At 40.6% G+C, this 22,434-nt stretch overlaps 2 protein-coding genes across 7 annotated transcripts in view; one reads left to right on the forward strand and one right to left on the reverse strand.

Annotated features, from left to right (window-relative positions):
* Positions 1-10,951, forward strand: part of JAK1 (Janus kinase 1) — a 136,182-nt gene extending 125,231 nt beyond the window's left edge. For both annotated transcript variants that reach the window (XM_031968969.1, XM_031968970.1), the window contains exons 17-25: positions 509-660; positions 1,966-2,116; positions 2,243-2,337; positions 3,685-3,877; positions 4,859-4,983; positions 5,882-6,054; positions 6,955-7,072; positions 8,335-8,445; positions 9,205-10,951. In XM_031968969.1, coding sequence (XP_031824829.1) covers positions 509-660; positions 1,966-2,116; positions 2,243-2,337; positions 3,685-3,877; positions 4,859-4,983; positions 5,882-6,054; positions 6,955-7,072; positions 8,335-8,445; positions 9,205-9,300 — 1,214 coding nt within the window. In that variant the 3' untranslated portion in view covers positions 9,301-10,951. The remainder of the gene's footprint in view (positions 1-508; positions 661-1,965; positions 2,117-2,242; positions 2,338-3,684; positions 3,878-4,858; positions 4,984-5,881; positions 6,055-6,954; positions 7,073-8,334; positions 8,446-9,204) is intronic.
* A 1,033-nt stretch (positions 10,952-11,984) lies between these two features.
* Positions 11,985-22,434, reverse strand: part of RAVER2 (ribonucleoprotein, PTB binding 2) — an 85,619-nt gene continuing 75,169 nt past the window's right edge. For all 5 annotated transcript variants that reach the window (XM_031968974.1, XM_031968976.1, XM_031968972.1 and 2 more), the window contains exon 12: positions 11,985-13,818. In XM_031968974.1, coding sequence (XP_031824834.1) covers positions 13,669-13,818 — 150 coding nt within the window. In that variant the 3' untranslated portion in view covers positions 11,985-13,668. The remainder of the gene's footprint in view (positions 13,819-22,434) is intronic.

Raw genomic sequence — 22,434 nt, forward strand, 5'->3', positions numbered from 1 at the left:
AAGAGGAAGAGGAGGGGAAGAACAAAAAGGGAAGGAGGAAGAAGAGGAGGAGAAAGAGAAGGTGGAGGAGGAGGAGGGAAGAACAAGAAAGTGGAAGAGGAAGAGGAGAAAGAGAAAGAGAAGATGGAAGAAGAAGAGGAGGGGGGAAGAACAAGAAGGGGAAGGAGGAAGAGGAGGAGGAGAAAGAGAAGGTGGAGGAGGAAGAGGAGGAAGGGAAGAAGGAGGAGGGAGATGAGGATGAAAAGAACTCGGGAGCAGGAGGAGGAGGCAAAGGAGAGGAAGGAGAGGAAGAAATAATAATGCTGTGAGTATTTTCCCAGGTTTTCAGACAACAGAACTGGGGCTCTGCCCATCCACGGTCACGTAGCCTGTGGATTCAGAAGCAGGCTTTGAGCCTGAATTTTTGTGACCTTTCAAGTCAGTTTCAGGGTGTTCATCTCAGAAACAAGAATTTTAATGTTTTCTTTGAGGAGGAATCTATTATTATTATTATTATTATTTTGGTCAGAATGTGTGGAACGGATTCCATGGATTGCCCCAGAGTGTGTGGATGACTCCAAGAACCTGAGCGTGGCCGCTGATAAATGGAGTTTCGGCACAACCCTCTGGGAGATCTGCTACAATGGAGAGATCCCCCTGAAAGATAAGACTCTAGCAGAGGTAAGTAGATGCATGAAGGATCGTTCCGTACCAGGAGCCATTCTAGGGGAGCCAATAATCAGTCAACAAGCATTTATTATGTACTTAACTCTGTGCCAGGTACATCCCTGTTTTCAAGGAGTTTATATTCTAAGGAGGCTAAAAAACATGTGAAAGAAAGCTTGAAGGACATACGTGTGTGTGTGTGTGTGTGTGTGTGTGTGTGTGTAAGAGAGAGAGAGAGAGAGAGAGAGAGAGAAGAAAAGGAGAGGAGAGGAGAGGAGAGGAGAGGAAAGAAGGAAAGAAGGAAGGAAGGAAGGAAGGAAGGAAGGAAGGAAGGAAGGAAGAAAGAAAGAAAGAAAGAAAGAAAGAAAGAAAGAAAGAAAGAAGAAAGAAAGAAAGAAAGGAAGGAAGGAAGGAAGGAAGGAAGGAAGGAAGGAAGGAAGGAAGGAAGGAAGGAAGGAAGGAAGGAAGGAAAGAAAGAAAGAAAGAAAGAAAGAAAGAAAGAAAGAAAGAAAGAAAGAAAGAAAGAAAGAAGAAAGGAAAGGAAGGAAGGAAGGAAGGAAGGAAGGAAGGAAGGAAGGAAGGAAGGAAGGAAGGAAGAAAGAAAGAAAGAAAGAAAGAAAGAAAGAAAGAAAGAAAGAAAGAAAGGGAGGGAGGGAGGGAGGGAGGGAGGGAGGAAGGAAGGAAGGAAGGAAGGGAGGGAGGGAGGAGGGAGGAGAAAGGGAGGGAAGGAAGGAGGAAGAAAGGAAGGGAAGAAGGGAGGGAGGGAGAAAGGAAGGAAGGAAGGAAGAAAGGAAAGGAAAGAAAGAAAAGAAAAAGAGAGAAACTGGCTGGAAATAAAGCAGAAGCCTGAATCTGGGCAAGATAAAACAAAAGCTCAACTGTGAGGACCTAGTAGTGCTCCATAGTGCTCCCATTGGAAATGAGATGAGCTGTTGAGTGGAAAGCAAACATTGTACGGCTTAAAGATATCCCTCCCTGTTGGGGAAGCTTCCCCCTCCCAAAGGTTCTTGTGGGGTTCCAAGGAAAGCGTTTGCTCCAGAACCCAAGCATTGTGCTCAATGTTATGCTCAATGCTAGGGAGACAAAGAAAGGCAAAACCCAGCCCCTGCCTTCAAGAGATTGTCTTCCAATGGGGGAGACAGCCCTCAAATCATTTCCAAGATGGATGGGTGAGCGGGAGGTAATCTCCAAAGGGAAGGCACTAGGTTACAAGGGACAAATGGATGCCTGAAACTTCTGTCCCGAGGGACTCTGGGCAAGTGCTTCCCTTGGATCTCTGCTGTTGTGGAGCTCACCGCTGCCCCTCATTGTCTCTTGCAGAAAGAAAGATTTTATGAAGGTCGAGTTATGCCGGTCACGCCTTCATGCAAGGAGCTGGCCGACCTGATGACTCAGTGCATGAACTACGACCCTAGTCAGAGACCCTTCTTCCGAGCCATCATGAGAGACATCAACAGGCTAGAAGAACAGAGTAAGTTTTTCCTTGCTCGGACGATCCAAGGAGCCGGCCAGCTCCAGTCCTTAGCAGAGCCTGTGTCTGAACAGGGGAACACCAAATGGCTTAAGTTACAAAAACTTTCCTTTTGTGCTTTTCTAGACCCAGATATCCTTTCAGAGAAACAGCCAACAACTGAGGTAGATCCCACTCATTTTGAAAAACGGTTCTTGAAGAGGATCCGGGACTTAGGAGAGGTAAAAGCACGGCAGGGAAAGGAACCCCTTCTGTGGGACAGCAGTTTTCATACTCTTGAGGGTTTCTTACCCATCATCATTTTGGACTCAGAGTAATCATGGGAGGTGGGGAGAGAGGAGGTGGGTACATACCCAGCCAGCAGAGACTAGGATCAAGACTGGAACCTCAGTGTTCCACCTCCTAGATCAGTGCTTTTTCTGTTGGACTGAGCTGCTCCTCCAAAAGGCCAATGAACTGTGACCCCGGAATCTCCTTAGGGATGGAGCTAATGTATGAAGTGTTGGAACAGGAGTCAGGAAGGATAGACATCTCTTAGCTGTGTGACCCTGATAAAATGCAGGAATCAGATTCTGGGGGGTTTGGCATTTCTCAAATTTAATTTTAATTTTTTTTAATTTATGTTTTGGTTTTGACATTTCTTAAGCACTTCTCATCTCACACACAGTGTGCCGGGCATTCTGCTAAATGCTTTATGAATATTATCTTATTTGATCCATGACCTTTGAGATCCCTTTCCATCCTAAATTTATGATACAATCTGGTTTGTTTGGACCAATTTGTGGTGATGAACATTTTGCTGAGCTTCTTCCTGACCATTTTGTATTGGGAAAGGGGAGGGAATAAGCATTTATGTAGCACCTGCTTTGTGCCAGGCTTTATAATAATTATCATCATCTCATTTGATCCTCACAATAACCCTGGGAGGCAGGTGCTATTATAATCCCCATTTTACAGGTGAGGAAATTGAGACAGTCAGGAGTTAAATGATTTGCCTAGGAAGCATCTCAAGCTGAACTCCGATCTTCTTGAGTCAGGCGTTCCACACCACTGTCTCTGATAAGAGTACTGACTGTGAACTTTGAAGGAAGTCAGGGACTCTAGAATAGATGTAGAGTGAAGAGGAAGGGCTTTCCAGGCACGGGGGACCATCCTGTGCAAAGGTGTGGAGATGGGAGATGGAATCTTGTGGAGGAGAAACAGCAAATAAGCTTGCATCTGAATCTGTCTCTGCCCTCTTTCTCTTACCCTCCCGCTTTCCTTTTCCATCTTCCCTCTTCTTCTCCCCTTCTGCTTCTCCCCCTCTCCCCTTCTATCCCTTCTTCCTCCTTCTTGTCCCTCTCTCCTTTTCCTCATTCTCCCTTCTCTCTCCTCCCTTTTCCCCTTCTCTCCCTCCTCTTGTTCCTCTCCCCAATCCCTTTCTTGCACTCCCTCTCCCCCTTCTTCCGCTTCCCTCTTTCCTTGTCCCCATTCCTCTTTCTGTCCTTCCTTCTTCCTTCTCTTCCCTTCCTCCTCCTTTTCTTCCCTCCCCTTCTCCCCCCACCCCTGTCTCACTCTCCATCACCCAGGGTCACTTCGGGAAAGTTGAACTGTGCAGGTACGACCCGGAAGGGGACAACACAGGGGAACAGGTCGCAGTGAAGTCCCTGAAGCCAGAGAGTGGGGGCAACCAGATCGCCGACCTGAAGAAGGAGATCGAAATCTTGAAGAACCTCTATCACGAAAACATTGTGAAATACAAGGGGATCTGTACAGAGGATGGTACGGGGGTTTCCGGGGGGGAGGTTCACATGATATCAAGGTTAAACATTGAGGTGGGGGGGCTGCAGAGCCTCGTGATTATGACAGAATGAAGCCCCCCTCCTGGGGAAGGCAGCTTGCCTTAGCTTCTACTGGCTGGCCCCGAGCAAGACCCGAAGCCTTGGCCAAAATTAACTCAGAGCCTGTGAGGGTGCCCATGCCCTCCTACCCAGCAGGCTTCTCTTGGGGGACCAATCCCCTAAGCAGAGCAAGGGTCCTGGGCAGTTCTAGATTTTTAATAAACTCTCATGGTTACTGGCGTGGCTCAGCCCAGAGCAGCTACACTGGATTGTGTGTGCCCGGCTTTCTTACTCTTGGTTAGAGAAAAATCAGTGCATAAGTGAACAAGCATTTATTAAGCACCTACTATTTGCCAGGAACTTCACTAAATGCTGAGGATATAAAGAAAGACAAAAGACACCAAAAGAACTCATAGTCTATTGAAAGGGAAATTATAAACTCTTATGTGTAGACAAGCTAAGACAGGACAGATTGAAGGAACCAAGGTAGGGATGGGGGGAAGCTTTTAGTGTTGGATTTCTCATTGTTCTCTTCTTTGGTCACAGTAATCAGCAACTGGCTGTGGCGGGGGGAATACTACTATAATGACTAATGGCTGGCATTTCTTGTTATCTAGTCTCTCATATCTTTTTCTCTGGGTTTCTTTTCTTTTTCCTTTCTTCCCCTCCCCTCTCCTCTTTTCCCTTTTCTCTTCTCTGTCTGAAGGATGTGCACTATATTCATAACTAGTAACATTTCTTTAATTTCTTTAATTTTTTTTTTTAATTTTCTTAATCATCTAAAAATGAATTGACTCTGAATCTGGTCGCCTGGGTTCATTTTCAACTTGTCAGTTGAAGCCAGCAGGACCAATTAGCTAACTGAACAGCAGAATTTCCCATCTTAGATTCTTATGTTTTGTTTTGTTTTGTTTTTAATCAGGAGGAAATAGGATTAAGCTCATCATGGAGTTCCTGCCTTCTGGGAGCCTTAAGGAATATCTTCCCAGGAATAAGAACAAAATCAACCTCAAACAGCAGCTGAAGTACGCAGTTCAGATCTGTAAGGTAAGGAAGATGAGCTGTTGTTGGACGCCCCCTTCCCGGGAAATTAGCTCTGCCTTGGATAGTAAACAAAACCAACGGGCAACGATGTGCCCCGTGTCCTCTTCCCATTTTTCAGTCCTTCATGACCGTATCTGGGGTTTTCTCAGCAAAGATCCTGGAGTGGTTTGCCATTTCCTTCTCCAGTTCATTTTACAGATAAAGAAATTGAGCCCACAGGTGACTTGCACATGGTCACACAGCTAGTAAGTGTCTGAGGCTGGATTTGAACTGGGGAAGATTGATTCTTCTTGACTCTAAGCCTGGCACTCTGCGCTATGGTGCCCCCTAGCTGCTTTTGCTTCCCAGGGAGGTTTTGGACAGATGCAGAGTAGCTGTCTGCCAGTTTTTCACCTTGCTCATTCGAGGTTTTGTTTTTGTAAGATTTATTAAATCTTAGATTTAGAACCATAGAATTAGGTTAGCTGGTCCAACTTCCTCATTTTCATGAGAAAAATGAACCTCCAAGAGGGTGGGTGACCCGTGCAGGGTCATATAACTTGCAGATGGTTTGCAAACATTTATTAAGCTCTGTCTGAAGCAGGCACGGTGCAAAGCACCTGACAAATGCCTTCTCATTTGATCCTCTCCACTTTGCCATGGAAGTGCCATCCGTAGCCCTGTTATGGTGCAAGAAACTGTGGCAAAGAGGCAGCTAGGTCCTCCTGCCTCCACCTCAGCTTTGTCTTCCTGGCCAAGCTGCCCTTCTGATGTGTCAGAGCTGGGTTAAAAATGAAAAAAAAATAGAATGACCTTCATATGGTCATTGGGTGGATATGGCGTGGGGGCCTGACTCTGTCAGACAGTCTTCCTGGGTGAATATGGCACGGGTGGCCGTGTGACTTTCTTTTTCCTTCCTTAGGGGATGGACTATCTGGGATCCTGTCAGTATGTCCACCGAGATCTTGCAGCAAGAAATGTCCTTGTTGAGAATGAGCACCGGGTGAAGATTGGAGATTTTGGCTTAACGAAAGCCATTGAAACAGACAAGGAGTACTACACGGTGAAAGATGATCGAGACAGTCCCGTCTTCTGGTAAGGAACAGAGCCAAAGTATCCAAAAGAGAGAACATGATTTGAACCTTGCAGCGATCCAATGAGGTAGGGGCTATCATTGCTCCCATTTTATGGATAAGAACACTCATCCTTCTAGTATGGGGGGGACTTAAAAGTCATTAAAGATTGTTGAGTCCAAGATCCCACTGAGCTGGAAAGGTTTAGGGTGCAGAAAGAGATACCTCCATCCATTTTATGGGATCTCAGAACTCATCTAGTGTACCCCCTTTTTTACAGATGGGGAAACTGAGGCTCAAGGAAATCAAGTAACCTGCCTATAGTGCTTTTTCATCCATTGTTTTAGGATTATCCCGGCTATTTGAAGAGGCTCATCAATCTAAGATTGGTCAGAAGACTCATTAAATTATTTGCTAAGATTTAAAGAAGCAGTATTGTATATTGGTTAGAGCCAGCCTCCTTCAGGAAGGCCAGGTTCATGTGCTTCTGCTGATATATAATGTCTATGTGACCATGGAAAGTCAGTGTTCCTGGCAGCTGGAACTGTCACAGATCTGCCTTGGGGAAGGGATTTTCTTTATCAGAGACCTTTCTACACTTAGGAAATTGAACCACCCTCCACAAAAAATGAAAGACCCAGTACTGTGCTCAGTGGGAGGAGTAGCTGAGGCATCAGTGAAAATAAGATCTTGGGAGTCACTTACCTTTATATATTCTTTAAGGCTAAAAAAAAGCATTTTCCTCTCCCATCCCAAAGAAGTGCAGAGGAGGCAGAGGGTCAGAGATGTGAGATCCAGAGCTAGGCTTCTGGACTCACTCCCAGAACTCCTTCTAAGTCTGGTCTGTTTCATTTGTGATCAGTGAGGTCTGTCGCTTTCTCACCCAAAGAAATCACGTGATTCATACTGTCTTTCCTTCCAGGTATGCCCCAGAATGTTTAGTTCAATGCAAATTTTATATCGCCTCTGACGTCTGGTCATTCGGGGTCACGTTACATGAACTGCTCACCTACTGCGATTCAGAATCCAGTCCCATGGCGGTAATTGTTCTTCCCCCTAAATCTCACGCAAATAAAAGAAGCTGCCCTCACTACCCTTCCTAATTAGTTTTTGGAGTCTTTTTAAATGGTGTATTATAGTCCAAAGACTTAACTCTGGTGGGAAAAAAAATATTGTTTTCCATTTAAGTTAGTTCATTCAACAAATAAATATTGAATAATTGTGCTACATGTTTGAACTACATGAATCAAAATGGTAATAATCTAGTCCTAGCCCTCAGGGAATGGGAAAGTAATAACAGTAATAATACTCTCTAGTATTTAGATAATGTGGGAAAGTAATAACAGTAATAATACTCTCTAGTATTTAGATAATGTGGGAAAGTAATAACAGTAATAATACTCTCTAATATTTAGATAATGCTTTAAGGTTTATATATGTTATCTCATTTGATCATCATAATAAAATAGGTAGGGGCTCTTATTTGTCCCCGTTTTACAGAAAACTGAGGTTCAGAGTTAAATGACTTGTCTAGGGTTACACAGGTAGAGTGTATGAGGCTACATTTGAATTCAGGTCTTCCTGACATATCTTTTAAAAGCCAAAGAAAAAGTACAGAAAGGCAGGGTCCTGAGACCAGGGGGGAGAGATCATTATAATCTGGAAGGGTCAGAGAAGCTTCACAGAACATGTGGGATATGAGAACTAGACCCCGAAGAATAGCATTTATGTTGTTATTGTTATTATTATTATTATTATCCGTAGTAGTAATAGAAGAAGCAGCAACAGTAGTAGTAGAAGCAGCAGCAACAGCAATAGTAGAAGCATCAGAAATAGTACTAGTAGTAGTAGCAACAGTGTAATAGCAGCAGTAATTGTAGCAATAGCATTAACAGCAGTATTAGCAATAGAGTAGCAGTAGTAGTAGCAGCAACAGTAACAGAAGCAGCAGCAGCAGCAGTAGCAGTACTAGTAGCAACAATAGTAGCAGTAATAGCAGCAGCAGTTGCAACAGTAGCAATAGAGTAGTAGTAGCAGTAGCAGCAATAGTAGTAGCAACAGTAGTAGCCATAGAGTAGTAGTAGTAGTAGTAGTAGCAGCAGCAATAATAATAGAGTATGAAAAAGAGGATGCACCAGATTGTTGAAGTCCTGAATGCCAAGTTCTGTAGCCCTTATTCTAGGAGTGAAGGAAAGAGTAAAGCCAGTTTTACTGCTTCTCCTTAAATAAATAGAGACTGAGGGGAAATTGTTAACTAACATAACCAGAGTCAAACACGGTTTTTGTTTGTTTTTTTGTCCAGATGTTCTTGAAGATGATCGGCCCAACTCAAGGCCAGATGACCGTCACCCGGCTTGTGAGAGCATTAAAGGAAGGGAAACGTTTGCAGTGCCCACCCAATTGCCCAGAAGAGGTACTTGTGGGACTCTCCATCGTAGCACACCAGGAAGTTAAAAACCATCGGGTCACATAGGATCCTGGGTAGAGAGGAAGTAGATGATGAGAGAGAGGCTATTCCTTTATAGTCTTATATACTTTTTAGATGCTAACACATGAGGAGGGAAATTACTCCATACCTTTTCAGGACTCTTACTCCATATTCTGCCTCCCTCTGTCTATTCGCTATATTTTGCCATCTCCAAGCCCACTAAGGCAGGTAGACCCTTGAAATTGAATATGGAAAAAAAGAGAAAAGGAATATGCCGTGGCTAATTATATTAGCCACATATTGACTACTTACTTGCGGCATTCAATATAGCCTTCAATTTTTTAAGATTAGATTCAAAACTATAATGTCAAAATGTTACAGGAGGTAATTGTGTTTATAATTGAGCAGTAGGAATTGAGGAAAGGCTATAAATGAAGCATGAATGGTCCACAAATTATTATCAGACTGGAACTTGATCAGTCAGCTCCAGTATATCACCTTTAGACTTCATCTCCAGACTGAATTACAGAAGCAACTGGTAGCATTTTGAGATTGTGTGGACAATGAGTGAGTTGATAAGCTTACTGAACGTTGCAAATCGTGTCTAGTTCGATCGCCTCTTTATGCCAAATATGCTCTCATCTCATTTTAGCAATTTCTTTTACTCATAACTCTCATTTTAAAAAGCAGACCCAACCCAAACCAACTCAACACCAACATTTCTGCTCTTGCCGTTTTTCTCAGGTTTACCAGCTAATGAAGAAATGCTGGGAGTATCAGCCAAACAATCGGACATCTTTTCAGAACCTCATCCGGGGATTTGAAGCACTTATAAAATAAGATCCCAGCAATCAAACACCGATTTAAGTGCCTGCTGCTTGCAAGGCACTCCTCTGAGTGTTGGGACATGAGCATCCTCCCAAAAAACATTCTTTTGTTTGTATTGCCCAACAGTTGAAGGTTTGCCCTCTCTACGAGTCAAGTACCTAAGCTCAGTTGTGGGGTGTGGAGGGCTCTTTTTTTTTTTTAATGTAAAACATTTGTATTCTCCCCAGATTTGGCCATTCGTTCATAAACTATTTATTGAGTGCCAACTGTATGCTCGAGGGGCTTTATATCTCTGGGTGGTTCTTTAAAGGCAATGATCTTAGAATGGTGATGGATAAAAGGAACCGACATCTGAAGCACTCCTCTTATTGGAAGATGTTGACCAACCACTGGAGTTGGTGACTCTCATTTCTGTTGGTCGCTGACGATTTTAGCAGCACTCATATGACTAACACGAGAAGGGTATCTCAAGAAACCTGGCCCACATCGAATTATTCGCTTTTGCTGGCAGTTACGCATTATGAGATGAAACCGAGTCCATTTTCTTGATGTGTCGAATGGAGGCCAGGGCTGTAGGCTTATCAAGTTAGTTACCTTTTCCTGTACAAACTTTCACTATCTATACCAATGGACCAAACCTTCTGTCAAATGCCAGTTCACAAACTGCCCTTTGAAAGTGAAGGGAATTCTACTGACACGATTTTGAGCTCTCTCACAAGTCATCTCGTATTCCTGGTGACCATCTGTCCAAAGGATCGGCCGGGCAAAGAGAGGCAGCCTGTGTCTACGGGAGAGAGCCCTTTCTGTCTGAATCTGACCGAGGTGGGAACTGAATGGACGGCTTCAACGTCATCATCTACGTGTTCTAACTGGCTGAGCTAAGAGTCCCAATACCACTCAATAGGCTTGCTTTCTTTTCATTCTTTTATAAAAGTAAAAATGCAAGTGTACCTTTTTAATTTTCAAACTTTGCTACAGGAAGAAATTATTCTTAAGGATTTTGACACTTCGGAAGTCAAGCTGGTTTTCTATGTTGGACGGAAACATTTAGACGCACCATATGAATTGTATTATCCTTTAGGGTCTTTCTGTACTTGATGTGAAAAGGCAGATGCCTTTATGTAATGGGTATGGGCACTGAGCCTGTTATCATTAGGGGGAGCTGCCGGATACTGGTCGGATCCCCATCACATGCAGCATGGAACAGCGGATCGCCACCTAGAGGAATCTCATGGCCTCGAATCTAGTGCTGACTGAAAGGTGCCAACTCGGGGGGACTGCTTGGGGATAGCTTGCTAACCAGTTAAAAAGGCGTGGTCGCCAATCCAACGTGAACATGAATGGTTTTAAGAAACGTCTGTCTGCAGAATCGTTCAAAACTCCACAGTAGTACTAGTGTGCCATTACTTTTTACCTTCTTATCTCGAAAACGCTTTTTGGAAAGATTCAGTGCTTGCATTAAGAAGACACACACAGAGAGATGGGCTGTTCAGATTTCTGCGGTGAGCTAAGGATTTCATTTTACCCCCTTGCCCACATCTGTTTGTCTTATACAGGTCGTGGAAGATTCCAGCATTACCCACACTTGTACCTGTTTGGAACCTGTATACAATCTATATGCACTTTGTTACTCTTTATACAAATAAATCGAATAAAGAATTGACATGCATATGTCTTTTTAATATTAAGAATTAAATGAACACAGAGCATTTTAGTTTGATTACATAGAAAAATAACTATAATACAGAATTTTCATGATTTTCCCCTTCTCCCCCCCCAAATAATGGGCCTAGTTATTGATTATAGAAGTAACAAGCAATAGGAATGGCCCTGATAGAAAATTCCCAGGAACCCCAACTCTTCATTTTTAGGCCAGGATTTCAATCCCTTCACAACCAAACTTTGATTGGTCTGTGCAGCTGCTTGTTAACAGTCCCGGTTTTCGAGTTTTCTTTCTTCAATTTCTTGAGAAGGGCGACTGATCCCTGAAGACGTTCAATGCAAGGCAGGAACGAATATGGGGAAGGAAAACACGGGGCACAGCTCAATTACGAGCAAGTTGTTGAATAATCGATGATTATATTGCTACAGATGGGAGGCAGCACAGTGGGCATGAGAGCAAATGGGCCTCCGAGTCAGGACACCTGACGTTCAAGGCCTCCCTCACAATCACCACCCCGTCATCCTTGCTGGGTAATCCTGGGCAGACTACTTAATCTGCAGCAGATGCTCCTATGCCGTTCCCCACTGGCAGTTCCCTTTATCAGTGAAATCATGAATCCAGTCCCAGCCTCACTTGATAAAATCATTTGCAAGTGGGAGAAATCTTAGAAAGTTATGTAACTACCCCATTAGTTTAATTTTCAAAATGTCGAATCGATCAACAAGCATTTAGTAAGTGCCTACTGTGTGCAAGGCACTTGGCTACATGCTGGAATTAAAACAGATGCGATTTAAAGAACAGAAAGAAGAGGCTAGAAACTAAGCAAATTAAAATTCTGTACAGAGTACACAAAGCATTATTAAGCATCAATACATATGACATAATTCAAATAGAGCAAATTTTCTTCATGTCTGAAACATAATAAACCTTACAAATGGCCAAGGGTACCTTTATTTCTATTTTGTAAAAGCTTGGGATTCTTAGAGAGTCAAGCTTTGATCAAGATTTGATGTTTGATCAATTATTGCATTTGTATCTCATCCATCTGGACGTGTTCTGGATTGCAGGGGCTTCCTGAATCATTCAGGTTTAGTGACAGGTACTATAGGGATTAGGGCTCATATTGAAGATTGTAAATTAAATTTTAAGCTCACGGGAGAGGGGGAAAACAAGCATTTATTAAGCGCCTACTATGTGCCAGGCACTGTGCTAAGCGCTTTACAAATGGCTCATTTGATCCTCAAGACCAAAGAGGTAATAAATACTGGTACCACAAGAGGGTCCTCCACAATAATAAGAAGAATCACTAGCATTTATAGAGTGCTTTGACGTTTGCAGAAGCGCTTCTTTGTCTCACTGGGTAACAGGAAAAAAAGATACTGATTGCTTGCCTGCTTTGGAAGAATGAAGGAGACAGCTCCCAAAATAACAGTGGGTCTAGTAATCGAATGGCCTCCTGCCTCTGCTCTCCATTAGGAAGCTGGCTGAGTGGCTCTGGCCATCCTGCCAATCACAAGTCTGTGGCGAATGAACATCAAGACTTGAAGGGATAGGAGGTACGGGCCAATTTAAATTCAGGGACACTTCAGAATTCCAAAGGCTACCGCAAGCCTTTCCCCAAAGCATGTAGCATTTTAAAAACCAAATTGAAATTAGCTAGCTTCATCTTTTGAGTATTCGATTACCCATGCTCAAAGAAGTGGTAACATCATTATTAAAATGAGTTTTTCACAATTACAATGGAAAAAGAAGAGCGAATGTAGTCTATTTAGTTGTTTTTTTTTTTTTACTGTTTCACATGTCAATTTTTTAAAAGTGATTTTTAAATGCAAAGTAATTCTCATACTTTTAAAGTAAAACAGCTAACTGTCTTCTACCAAACAATCACACTACCTGTAGGACTCCACAAGGAGTTTGTGCTGCAGAGTTCAATGGATGCCCCGAGTTTCTTTTTACACATAAAGCTTTCTCAAAACAAGGTCATGGCTGCTGCTTAGAACATGCTTTTTTATGACTCTGGGCAAAGCTCAAATGATCAGAGACTCAGAGTAGAAAGGGATCTTAAAGATCAGTGAGTACAACCTCTTCATTTTATAAATGAGAAAACTAGGGAGTTTAGGTATGCTTAAGGTCAACCAAATAAGTAAGAAGAAGTAGTCAGAACTCAAATCCATCCTTGGACTCCAAATTCAGTATTTTTCCTGCTACATCATGATATCTTACACCTGTAAAGAAAACTAAGCAGCAGAAACAGGATGGGAATACACATTGGCTGATAGGGTAAATTAAAAGAAAAGAAAATCAACCTATCTAGACTCACCCTTCTAAGGTTCAGGAAACAAGGGTTTCCTCTTTATTGCTTTAGATGATTAGAGAAGGTATCAAAATGATTATGGGAAAATTGATTTTTGCAGTCAGAAAATAAAGAACATTGTTAATCTTAGCAATCTATGATAAGTTTAACACATTATTTAGGATGCACCTAATACTAGCGGGAAATGGTCTCAATGGATGTCTTTTTTTTTTTTTTTAATTATTGCTTCTTATTTTCATTTGGCAAATCTGCCATCTGTGAAGCGCTCAAAGTTCCTCCTGTGAACGGTGATCCATTTTTTCAAGGAGATGGCTAGTCTGGCCGACTTTAAGGCAGCGATGAACAGCAGAGGTCCTGGAAATGAGCTACGTGGGAGCAGACGGGAAGACCGACGGAGGAAACCTCAGTAGACGCGCTTCTTCTTTAAGTAGGATTCAGCATAATATCCTCCTGTGCCCTGAGAATGTTGGTCAACAAATTCCACTGAGCTCCCTTCGGGGGCAGAAATGAGGTATGAGGAGCCTCGTTTTTCATTTCTTAAAGGTGAAGATACCTGGAAGAACATAACCATTAAAAATAGTAACCAGTAAAATGTGAATCAGACTTTGTCATTTATCAAAAATAATGAATAGGGGACCACTGCCCTCCAGCCTCACCAGCTCCCATGACTGTTCTCATCTGATGTAGAAAAGAAAATGGCATAAGAAGCTCCCAGCATGTTCTTCCCAGAAATTCACATGTTCATTAATTAAAACCACAAAAAATCTCTAAGAAAAAATCATGCAGAGATTCTATAAAGTCCCAGAAGGGGAACCAACAGATTATATGTGACAGAGAACAAGAGCAAATGGAAGAGCACTTTCCTTCTTTCTTCTTCAGTTCTCTTCCAGGATTTTATACATTTTAATTAAATTGTTTTATCTACCTGTTCCTTCCTCATCTCTTTTCTTTCCCCTTCATCTTTCTCTCCTTTCTCCCTTCCTTCTCTCTCATCCTTTCTTTCCTTCTCTCTATCCTTCCTTTTCTCCTTCTCCTTTCCCTCTCTCCTTTCTCTTCCCTTTCCCCACATTTCTCTCTTCCTTCTGCCTTTCTTCTTTCCTCCTTTCTCTTTTCTTCCCTTCTCTCCTTCTATCTCCTTCTCCCTTCTTTTCTCCTTTCTCCTCCTTCCCTTCTCTTCTATCCTTCCCTCACCCTTCTTACTCTCTCTCTTCCTCTTTTCCTCCCATCCTCCCTCTCCCTTTCTTCTCTCCCATCTTCTTCTACAATCTTCCCTTTCTCTTTCCTCCCTCCCTTACTCTCTCTTGGTCTTTGTTATATAGGATAATTCTCTGTGGAGAAAAGAAGCTATAAATAAAGCCAATATGAGGGGAAAGACTAGCATACATTTTAAAAAAAGAAAATACATTTTTAAAATTATTTTATGCAGGAGTGATCAATGTCGATTGCTGACAAAGTTGCTTTCGAGAACACTGATCCCAGTATCACCTGGTCCCAGCTTTGGGAAATAGAATATAAAAGACTTAGGATGGTAAGGATAATTGTACACCAAAGGAGTACAAAAGATTGTTAAGGAAATAATATTAGACCTTTGTATATTAGATGGCACAAGAGACAGAGCACTGGGCAGGGGCGGGAAGACCTGAGTTCAAGTCCAGGCTCAGACACTAGCTGTGTGACCCTGAACAAATCACTTAAGCCTGTTTACCTCTGGCTCCTCCATTGTAAAAGGAGGATAATAACAGGGTTATTATGAGGCTCAAATAAGTTGATAGCTATAAAGCAGTAAGAGCAGTCCCTATACATAGTAAGTATACACAAACCCTTATTACCTCCCTTTCCCTTCCCCCTGCATGTTTTCTATCTTTGTACTTTAAAACAATTCCATTAAAATTTATAACAACCTTTTTATTGATCTTGCAAAAATTTCCCAGCAATTTATTTTTAAAATTACAAAAAATAAATATACTAATAAGCAAAAATCTAGAAAAAGAGACTTTTTACCAGCATAACAAAACCTTAGCATGAAGAACTTTGAAATTCATATAGGTCCAATCCTGTTTTTAAATTAAATTCATTTTTGAATCAGACAGAATGTCATCTGGAGAGGGAAATGCTAGGGAGAACATTCCTTCTCCCAAAGGAGACTGGCACCTTCTGCAACTTAAGAGCTTTGCCTGGGTCACAGAGAGATTAAGTGGCTTGTCCACACTCATACAAACAGTATGTGTCAGATGTGGTTCTTCCTGCCTCCAAGACCTTTACTCTATTGCCTCTTTCTTATCTGTATATAATCACAGGATCCTAGAACTCATCTCACTTAACAGTCCTACTTTAGAGATAAGATAATGGAGACTCACAGAGCTCAAGTTAGGGTTGTATCCATGTTAAATAGCTGAAGCTAAGCTGAAATTTTAGCCCAGGCTTGCCAATTCTCAAGCTAGAGCTCGTTGCATTATGTTCTCATACATAAATTAGAATTAACACAAAACTACTGGCAGTCAAGAGTCCACAACAACAGGATGCATCTAATGGCTATCTGTATTAATTTAGTCAATGATTCAATCAATAAACATTTATTAACCTGGTGTTAGAGTATACATTTCTGAGTTCTTCCAATACTGTGGGAAGATTGAGTGAACACGGCTTCTTCAAAAGCTTGCTTATTCCTGGCATTACAGGCATAAATACCCCAGCAGAGCCATCCTTGGGACATCGTACAAACATGAGATTCTGGTGCTGTCAGCACTATCAGGGATTTCTGGTTCTCAACAAGTCATTTTTTAAAAATTCAGCTGATTTTTCACCTTTTAATTTTAATTTGAAGTCTATCACAAAGGATAAAATGCTACTGTTTTCGGATCCCATTCAGGTATTTGGCACATTATTTTTCTCTTCATATTTGGCAATTTTTGTCCTCTTCACTTTATTCACATCAAGAGCTTTTAAAGTAGATTTCCTGATATTTGCATTTAAGGCTTTTTATTTTCAAAACATATGCATGGATAATTTTCAACATTCACCCTTGCAAAACCTTATGTTCCAAAATTTTTCCTCCTTTCCTCCCAACTCCTCCCCTAGACAGCAAGTAATCCAATATATGTTAAACATGTTCAATTCTTCTATTCGTATTTCCACAATTATCAAGCTGCATAAGAAAAATCAGATCAAAAAGAAAAAAAAAAGAGAAAGAAAACAAAAAGCAAGCAAACAAACAACAAAAAGAGTGAAAATTCTATGTTGTGATCCACATTCAGTTCCCACAATCCTCTCTCTGGGTATAGGTGGCTCTCTCCATCACAAGACCATTGAGTTTCTGATTAAAAAAAAAATTCTAATGATTCTATTTCCATATAATTGTTTTCCTTTAGAATCTTGTGTATTTGATTCTATGAATTTAAGAACACTATGCAGAAAAGGGGAGAAACCTCACCAGAATACTCAAGGATCACAGGCACACAAAAAAGCTAAGAACCCTACCTTTATTTTATTTTTCATAACGACCAGAATTTTAAGGTTAGCCAAAGGAAACCTTCGGGGTCTGTGTTAATGTATGCTGGCTTTCCTTCCGATTCACTTTTCTGGGCCACCAGAGGATTTCCTTTTTCTTTTTCTTGGCAGTTGTAATTAACTCTCATGCTCTGGATTTTATGGTCAACCACTTGCCACTCACCTAATTCTCCAGGAAACTCGAATTACAGACTCTAAGAAGGGGAAAGGACCTCCTTCATGTCTGAGGTTAAGGGATGTCCAGGGACTTTCTGACAGTCTTTTGTCCATGCTCATCATGCTTGGTTAGAGGTGCAGTTGGCAATGACATTAGTATTGCATCTCATCTATTTTTCCTTCTATTAATGAGTTGGAAGGGGAGTCCTTAGTGTTGGTCTCAGAGATGCAACCTTTAAAAGGGAGCCCTTAAAAAAACTGGAACTGGAACTTGGTTTTACTTCCATCAGGTGGTAAGGCCTTGAGCACAGACCCATAAGTAACTTTTAAGTTAAGTAATGATTGACATATGTTTGCTCTTTTTCAACTCTGAGTTGAAATATTTTAAAGCTCTTTTATTTGTTAAACCTAAATCTTTGGAGTAACTTTTGAAAACAAAGTCTAAGATGGTGCAGTTTGGTACTTTTCTTAATACCTTTGACTTTCTTTTGTCAAATGACCCTGAATTTGCAGCTTGCCACCAAGTTTGCTAACATAGAGGTGTTTGTTCCTTTTGGATCTGACTTGAAATCATCACATCTCAGTTCCTTTCATCGTGATAGCAGTTTGATCTGCCCTAGTAGATCAGCAATAATATGGGAAAAATCAAGTTTACTTTTCTTTTTTTTTCTTTTTTTAATTATTTTTTATCACTTTTATTATTATTATTATTATAGCTTTTCATTTACAAAACATACGCATGGGTAATTTTTCAAGACTGACCCTTGCAAAGCCTTCTGTTCCAACTTTTCCCCTCCTTCCCCCCAGCCCCTCCCCTAGATGGCAGGGAATCCCATACATGTTAAATATGTTAAAGTATATGTCGAATCCAATATCTGTATACATATTTATGCAGTTATCTTGCTGCACAAGAAAAATCAAATCTAGAAAGAAAAAACCCGAGAAGGAAAACAAAAATGCAAGCGACAAGTTTACTTTTCTAATATTCCTAATAAGCAGCCACAGTTTGATCACTTACTTCCTTTTGCCATTTCAAGCATAAGAGAAAGAATAGGCAAATAATTTGGTGGCATTCTATACCTATGTAGTGTACATTTATCTATACAGGTAACCTATTAACATTGAATACCCTATTAAATTGTATATTATGAAATGTGGCTCATCAGTCTGGTCTGTCAAAATCTTCTGGGAGCTGACTTCTTCATGCTAACCCCCCAGGATTTTTGACATCTGGGAATCAGACAAACATGGTCTCTGTTCCATCTGGAATAAAGTTAAAAATCTCAGGGTGGGGGTGGGGGTAAGGATAGATCCTGGAACTCTTCTGACTACAGGCCTTTCTCATACCAACCCACTAATAATACTTTGAGTTTGCTCAAGCAGCCAGGTCTGAACCTTATACCATGTAAGACCCCCCCCCAAAAAATCACAAAATTTCAGATCAAGAATTGACTTCAGAATCTATCTACTATCACCCATACTCCTTAAGTTACCTCTACTAGAACATCTCCATCCAGCTTCTGCTTGAAGATTTCCAAGGCGGGCTAAGTCATTATCTCCAAAGGCAGCCTAGTCTAGTTTGCCATATCTCTCACTGGCACAAAGTTTTTCTAGATTCCAAGTCTAAATCTGCCCATTTACAACTACTATGTACTATCACTTCTGGTTCTCTCCTCTGGAGCCAAACAAGCCTAATTTTCTCCTCCATGTGACAGTTCTTTAAACTTCGAAGGCAGATGAATACATCCAATTCATTTAAATTTCATATGGTATGACCTTAGGCTTTGTCTTTTTCTGTTCACAAGGTCCAAGATCAATGTCCTTCCATAAAGATATAGCTTCTCCATGTGGTATAATCACAAGAGAGTACAAAGATCTTATTTTTTTCTGGATTAATTTGATTTTTCTTGTGCAGCAAGATAATTGTATAAATATGTATGCATATATTGAATTTAACATATACTTCTACCATGTTTAACAAATACTGGACTACTTGCCATCTAGGGAAAAGAGGGAAATTGGAACACAAGGTTTTGTAAGGATAAATGTCAAAGAATTATCCGTGCATATGTTTTGAAAAATAAAAAAAGAACGAATGGCAACATCCAACTATAAAATAAAGAGACCAATACCCTGAACAACAACAAAAACCCCCAAACAATAGAGTGCAAAGAGATCGTGCTATTTCCATGTTCTGGAAGCTAAACATCTTTTAATACAGCCCAGAATTACAACAGATTTTTGGCTTCCGTGTCACACTTATGACTCTTAGTAAGCTTAAAATCCACTAACCACCCTCTCCCCCTCACCCTTTTTTCAGACAAGCCTCTCTTTAATCATGTCTTGATTGCTGATTTTTAAAAACTCAAGCATAAGATCTTATAATTTTATTATATTCAGCTCAATCTCCTAATCTGTCAAGATTTTTGGATCCTATCTCTTTCACCTGGCATGTTAACAATACCTCTCTCACCTTTGTTTCATCTGATGATATGATAAGCCTATCTATGTCTTCAACCAAGTCACTGATAAAAATGTTCTGGAGTACAGGGCTAAGCACAGATCTCTGGGGTACTCCCTTGGGGATTTCCTACTGACTCTATGAATCCAATCACTCAACCAACTTGGAATACAGCTATTGATATTATTATTAGGATAGCTCAGGAGATAGAATGCTGGGCCCAGAGTCAGAAGATTCAACTTTCTGAGTTCAAATCCAGCTTCAGACTCTTAGGAGCTGTGTGACTCCAGGGAAATCACTTAAGCCTTTTTGCCTTGTTTCCTCATCTGTACAATGAGCAGTAGGAGGAAATGGCAAAATGCTCTACTATCATTGCCTAGAAAACTCCAATAGGGTCACAGAGTTGGACATGATTAAAAAATAACTGTACAGCAAAAAGTTAGTTAATGGTGGCTCCATCTGCACACCATAGTGTTTAATCTGAAGTAAATCTCTTCATCTGATCAATGAGATGATGATCTATGAGACACACAAATTTATAAGGCAGAGCTCTTGATTCCAATCCTCTCTCCCTCAGGGAGACTTTAGGTAACTCCTGAGGCCTCAATTTCCCCATGGATAGAACATCCAAGTCATCCTAGATTCTGTCTAATTCTTAGATCCTCAAAGATACAGCTCAGATGAAATCTGGATCATAACAAGATAGTCCAAAACATCCTAAAAGGTTACTGATACCTCTTTCTGTTGGCTTGTGTTGACATTTCAGTTGGTTGTTTGGAATATTTAAAAGCTATGTTCTGCTTTTAACCTGAAGCTTTTTAACCATTTGGAATATATGGGGAGGGGAAGTAAAACAATCTTAGAATAGGATTCTTAACCTTGAGGCCAAAGACAAAGTGAGGGTCCATGAATGGTTTGCATGAATTTAATTTAAAATAATTTTATAATTTATAATTCCCTCATATAACTGGTTTTCTTTGAAATCTGAAATATTTCAACATATACATTTTAAACATTATTCTGTGAGGGAGTCCATGGGCTTTGCCAGATTGTCAAAAAGGGTCTACAACTTTAAAAAAGGTTAAGAAACCTCATCTTGGGTATGTGAGGCTCAGAGAGAGAGAGAGAGTTAAAGGTCCTGATATGTGGTATGTGACAGAGACACGATTTGAAACCAAAGCTTCTCATTCACCAACAACCCTCTACCCACCTGTATGACAATCAGAACCATCAACATATCAGGAAAAAAATTAAATTTCTAAATTCCAATTTTCTGCCAAGAGTTTCTTGGTTAAAATGGCATAGACTTTTTGATTATTATTTGCAGAATGACAATCATCTGGGACTCCATCATCTCTGCTAAAATACAATAATTTATTTTGCTATTCTGATTGCTTATGTTTCTCATTAAAAAAAAAAATCACTAACACTCAATGATTTTATTTGTCTTTACCCACTGGGTGGCAGCAAACGACTATTAAAGAGCTAAAAACTTTGTTATTCAGCTTTTTTTTTTTTTTTTTTTTTTTTTTTTTTTTTTAATATGATTCCTTCCTCTCACCTTATAAAACTTAAGCTTCCTGGCTTGAAAGCTCCCTGGAATTACATGTGGTCTGAAGATGTGAGAGGCAAATAAGTGTTAGAACCTCTATCAAGTGGATCAAATGATCCCCAAATATACTGACCAATAAAAAGCCAAACTCATGATTGAACAAGCTACTGCATAAAAATGAAACCATCCCTAATTGGTTATAAATATTAGTAGGTAGATAAGAAATTCTTTGTATCAAACCAATTCCTAAAACTGTTCATTTGAAATGATTTACCACTGAAAGGCCAAGCACATTATTATTATAATTTTGCTTTGAAATAAAATTTCTCATCCTTCATTTTCTTTTGTCTTATAGATTTGAAAAAAATGCACGGCATCAACTTCCCTGATTCTTGGAGGTAGTCTTAAATTCTGGTCCTGCCGGATGCCTTTAAAGTGTCCTAGTAATTATGACATGCAGATATATACATATAAACATTATAGATAGACAGAAAGAGAGAAAAATATTTGTGTGTGTGTATCTCACCAAGTGTTTTTAAATGACAGTAGTAATAATAACAATAGCTCGCACTTATATAGCCATTTAAGGTTTGTAAAATGCTGTACCTACATTATTTCATCTGATTCTCCCAAGTGTAAAACTCTGGAGCATCCCACACCTATTTTCCAGCCACAAAATATACATGTGCTCATTTTCCTGGCAGAGTCATAGATTCCTGTGCAAACCAGGTCACTTCTCCACAAAGGAGTCCTCCAGATGCCCAGTGACCACACCTACCCACCCGAGCAGGCAAAGCAGATACTTTAGGACACTTAGATATCCTTGAAGATTTGCCTGTCAAAGCAAGAGCTTGGAAGCACCTCACAGCTCAGGCTAGGAAGGCAGCAGTCAGGAGGGAGAATACAAGAGGCTGCCTCATCCTTTCAAGAGGCCTCATTCTTCTCCTCATTCAAGTAGCCTCATCCAATGAACTAGAATGGTAGCTCCTTGGGGGCAGGCGCTGCTTCAATTTGGTCTTTCTGTTTCCAGCACCTAGCGCAATGCTTAGTATACAGATGGTGCTTAATAAATAGTTGTTGATCAATAGATATGGAAATTCCCTAAGCCAATTTGTAACTTTCTTTAGATATTATATGGAAGGAGGTTTAATTAAGTTTTTACTTCAGGATCTTTATTTTCGAATTTCCCTACTCTTATGTTTGCCACTCTATCTGTCTGAGCAGAATACTGACAATAATGCTGGAAAGCATCCTAAAATTGGAAAAGAAAATGCCTGGGTTTGTAATTTTAAATTTTGGAAATCTTTCTAAACAGCTGATCTTGAACGCTTCAATACTTGAGGAGGGTCTAAGACCACAATTCAAAAGTCACCAACTTTCTGTTGTGAATCTTGGAAAGGTAAGATATATATTAGTGAAAGGGCTGGGCTTGATGTCAGGAAGGTATGGATTTAAATCCCATCTCAGACACTTCCTAGCCAGGTGACCTTGAA

This window comes from Sarcophilus harrisii, chromosome 4 (genome assembly GCF_902635505.1).
Source record: "Sarcophilus harrisii chromosome 4, mSarHar1.11, whole genome shotgun sequence".
In the NCBI taxonomy this organism is placed as follows: Eukaryota; Metazoa; Chordata; class Mammalia; order Dasyuromorphia; family Dasyuridae; genus Sarcophilus; species Sarcophilus harrisii.